This window comes from Chiloscyllium plagiosum, unplaced genomic scaffold (genome assembly GCF_004010195.1).
Source record: "Chiloscyllium plagiosum isolate BGI_BamShark_2017 unplaced genomic scaffold, ASM401019v2 scaf_5010, whole genome shotgun sequence".
In the NCBI taxonomy this organism is placed as follows: domain Eukaryota; kingdom Metazoa; phylum Chordata; class Chondrichthyes; order Orectolobiformes; family Hemiscylliidae; genus Chiloscyllium; species Chiloscyllium plagiosum.
This window is the reverse complement of record NW_025214792.1, coordinates 41880-46068: the sequence shown is the minus strand read 5'-3', so window position 1 is coordinate 46068 and position 4189 is coordinate 41880. Positions and strand designations below refer to the sequence as shown.

Here is a 4189-nt window from a genome sequence, read left to right as displayed (position 1 = left end):
AGGCGGATTATGCGTCCTGTTGGAAGGGCAGTTTGGGAATGATGTTAGTAAAGACAAAGGATTCCCCCTCTGCCCCACCTCGTCCCTGGCTGGCTGCCAAGATATTGCCCCCCCCCCCCCCCCGCCCCACTCATTCACTTGGAGCCTGCCCTCTTGAACAGGTCACCTTTGCCCAGAAAATATGCCAATGATCTAAATATCAAATTCGTGCCCCCTGTACCAATTCTTTAACCATGCATTCATCTGCCATATCCTCCAGTTCTTACCCTCATTAGCACGTGGCACTGGAAGTAATCTGTAGATTTTCACCAAGTAGGTCCTGTTTTTAATATTTTTTCTAGCTGTGTATCATAGTTTGTCCATTATTCCTCATTTAAAAGGACATCTTTCAATGCACTGAGTTCACAAAAAGAGTCAAATTGGACTCTAAACATTAATTTGTTTCTTTCTCCATAGATGATACCAGACCTGCTGAGTTTCTCCAGCACTTTCTGCATAACTGAAATAAAAACAGAATCAGCTGCATTTTGCTTTTATGTGAAAGCATTCCAGTTGCTATGATGCTTGGAGACAGGGCCCTTTGCTGAATGTCTCTGAGGATCACAGGGAGAACTCGTATGACCAGCTTTGGGCCAACTCATAGCACTGACATTGCAGACTGTGCTGCTGCCACATGCAACTACCTGACATGGAACTACATCACACTTTCTTTACAATGACTGGATCAAAACCTGGAGATCTCTCCCTTAACAACATTGTGTACTTCCCTTCAATTCATTCAAGGCAGCTGTCCACCACCTTATCAGGGGCAATTAGGAATGGGTAACCAATACTGACCTGTTTAAGAGTTACCTTATCCAAGGGTTAATTTTGTCTGAAAACAGTGTTCGAATGACACTAACTGCACTTAGCATGTAAGTATGAAAAGTATTCCAATTAGAGATCTTAATTTTTCAGCTGCAATTTCCTTTGCCTCTAGGTGAATTTGCCACACAGACTTGTTTCCAGGGACGTTTTGGTGAAGAAATTGGGAGTGACCAGTTTGGGGGCTGCATCATGTTCCACAATCCACAACCCAGCAAGGATCTTGTAGTGGGGAGAATTGAATACGTTGAGGTAACTATTTCTTCCCCATCCTTTGGCTTAGCTACCTGCAATTGTGGGGCTGCTTTTGCATGCAGAAAGTGTGAGTGACATAGGGAGAGTGAGAGAGGTCAGTGCAGACAGAAAAGTGGCAAAACAAGAGTTACGAAAGTGATCTTGGAGAATAATTCTTGGGAATTTGGAAGAAAGAGAATCAATGAAGATCGTTGAAACACTTGCTACTCTCATGTAAATGGTGAACATGTTCCTTAGTCACATTGACAAAATTGCCAACACTTCTTATTCACAAAACATGTTTTATATTGTACATTAATTGGAAAACAATTTCATCTATACCTCATGAATTCATCCTTGGAGAGTGAAAGTTGCAGGTTGTCAGTGTTTGGGCATCTTAGAGACGGTTCATGATTGGCAAGATTCTAAGTTAGGTGCCTGTGATGAGGTGTGACAGGCTTTTCTACATAATACATTTTGCTTTTCATTTGTGGACAGAACAAGTTGAAAATGAATTCAATAGTTCTTTGTTAAATATAGGTGTGCAGGAATGGAGAAGAAACTGGGATTATTACTGGCTGTTTTGTTCATTAATGCAGTTATTTATTAATCCCACTTTGTAAACAAAATCTGTTCACTGTTGTCATATTTCAAGCTAAAAGAACAACATGCAATCACAAATATATTTTTAACAAAGATTTAATGAATCTTTAATGGGGCTTTCTTCTTAGTGGTTCTAAAGCTATTACATGTGGTGTCATGACATTTCACCTAAGGGCTAGGAAACCCCTGTGTAATACAGAGTCTTTCTTTTAGTTTTTGTTTAATTACAATACAGTATCTGATGCTCACACTCACAATCAGCTATCATTCATGATATCCCTCCATTAACAATCAAAATCATGTACATGATCTTTCTGCTTGAAATTTGTAGATTAGACTCCTTGCCTTACAAAAATACAGCAATAAACTTTGGAAACAAATTTAACAAATCATATTTCTCCAACTGACTGAATTAATGTCTTAACTTCTGAGTATCAAGTGAGTTCAGTGCATCACAGTCCAATATCGGCCATGAGCGTTCTTGTTGACCATCGTAGTTACTTTTTATCCCTCAGTCTGTTTCCCACAATTCTGAGCCCAACTTCCATGCTGGAGGCCTCAGAATGTGAAGCATACCTTTAATCCAGCTGGGTCCTTGGAGTGTAGGACTTCTGGGGGAAGCCAAACTGCACCTCTTCTTTATTGCATTGACCACACTGAAGAGCTGTGGGACATTTAAACAGATTTTGCAAAAAAATAAATTAGGAGCAGCAGTAAGCCATTCGTACCATCGAGATGGCTTCATAATGTGTCTTTCCTGTTCTATCAGGCAATATCTTGAAAGTCTCCATCACCAAAGAACCAGCAATGTGCAGCGACGAGGCTCATCACTGAGCTTTCTGCATCACCAAAGCCCCATCCAGGAACAACCACAGCTGTCAGCATAGGCTTCAAACTTCTCCATTCACACTGACAGTCCTGCCATCATGTATCCAATCAGATGACCCCCAGTCCTCAAAGTGTAGACATATCAGCTCCAGGAAATATAATGACATAATCTTCAATATCTCTGTTTATCTCAGTTATGTTCCTTATGGATGTCACAGTCAAGAACAACCTTCACAGTCATACATTTAAATTTAAAACACTTTGACAAGGCATTAATGAAGCCTTCTTATTACTGAAACAAAAACAGAAATTACTGGAAAAGCTAAGCAGATCTGGCAACATCATTAGTGAGAAATCAGAATTAATAGTTTGGGTCAAGTGATCTTTCTTCAGAACTGATAGTAGCTAGGAGCCAGCTTTTGTACGGAAGCTGGGGTGGAAGGAAAGGGAAGAGTAAAAGGTAGATGGAGATAGAGCCCAAAGAGAGAGAAAAACACTTGGATAAACAAGGGGGTAGTTAAAGTCAATCTGGAGGACTGAATCACTGCTAATGGGGATTATTAGTGACTGACAGTGGTTAGTGTGTGGTGGCAACCAATATGACGATAAAGCCTGGTGTGTGGGAGGGGGGAAAGCATGGGGAGTGGGGCTCAAGCCCTAAGATTGTTGAAATTGATATAAAATCCAGAAGACAGCAGGGTTCCCAAGCAGAAAATGAGATACTGATCTTCCAACATGTGCTGAGCTTCTCCAGATCACTCCAGTAAGCCTGAAATGGAGATGTGGGCCAGAGAACTTGGTGGTATGTTGAAGTGGCAAGTGACTGGAAGCGCGATCATTTTTGTGGGCAGAACATAGGTGCGTAGGTGTTTGATGATATTCACCCGACCTGTGCTTCATTTCCCCGATGTAGAGGAGACCACATTGTGAGCAGCGAATACTGTAGATTCAATTGACTGAAGTGCAGGTAAAGTGCTGCTTCGCCTGGAAGGTATGTTCCTGATGAAGAGCTTGTGCTCAAACTCCAGCGCATCTCCTCCACATCCCGCACCTCTGCCCTTGAACCCCATCCCTCCAATTGCAAAAAGGGCAGAACGTCCCTTGTCCACACCTTCCACCCTACCAACAACCAGATACAATGCATCATCCTCTGCAATTTTCACCACTTACAAACAGACCTCACCACCAGAGGTATATTTCCCTCCCCACCCCTATCTGCATTCTGCAGAGACCATTCCCTCTGCAACTCCCTTGTTAGGTCAACGCCACCCGCAACCCCGCCACCAACACTGCCTCCACTCCCAGCACCTTCCCTTGCCATTGCAAAAAGTGTAAACCTGCACTCACACCTCCCCTCTCACCTCTATCTAAGGCCCCAAAGGATCTTTCCACATCCAACAGAGATTTTCTTGCACTTCCACACATGTTATCTACTGTGTCTGTTGCTCTTGATGTGGTCTCCTCTATATTGGGGATACAGGACGCCAACTGGCAGAATATTTCTGGGACATAGACTCTAAACAACCTCACCGCCCCATGGCCAAACACTTCAACACCCCCTCCCACTCTGCCAAGGACATGCATGTCCTGGGCCTCTTCCACTGCCACATTCTAGCCACCTGACACCTGGAGGAAGAACGCCTTATCTTCCACCTTGGGA

At 42.9% G+C, this 4189-nt stretch overlaps 1 protein-coding gene across 1 annotated transcript in view; it reads left to right on the top strand.

Moving 5' to 3' along the window:
• Positions 1-979: 979 nt before the first annotated feature.
• Positions 980-4189, top strand: part of LOC122548031 (fibrocystin-L-like) — a gene marked incomplete at both ends in the record, with an annotated part of 11602 nt that continues 8392 nt past the window's right edge. Inside the window, one exon of the mRNA XM_043686586.1 lies at positions 980-1116. Within this exon, the coding sequence (XP_043542521.1) occupies positions 980-1116 (137 nt within the window). The remainder of the gene's footprint in view (positions 1117-4189) is intronic.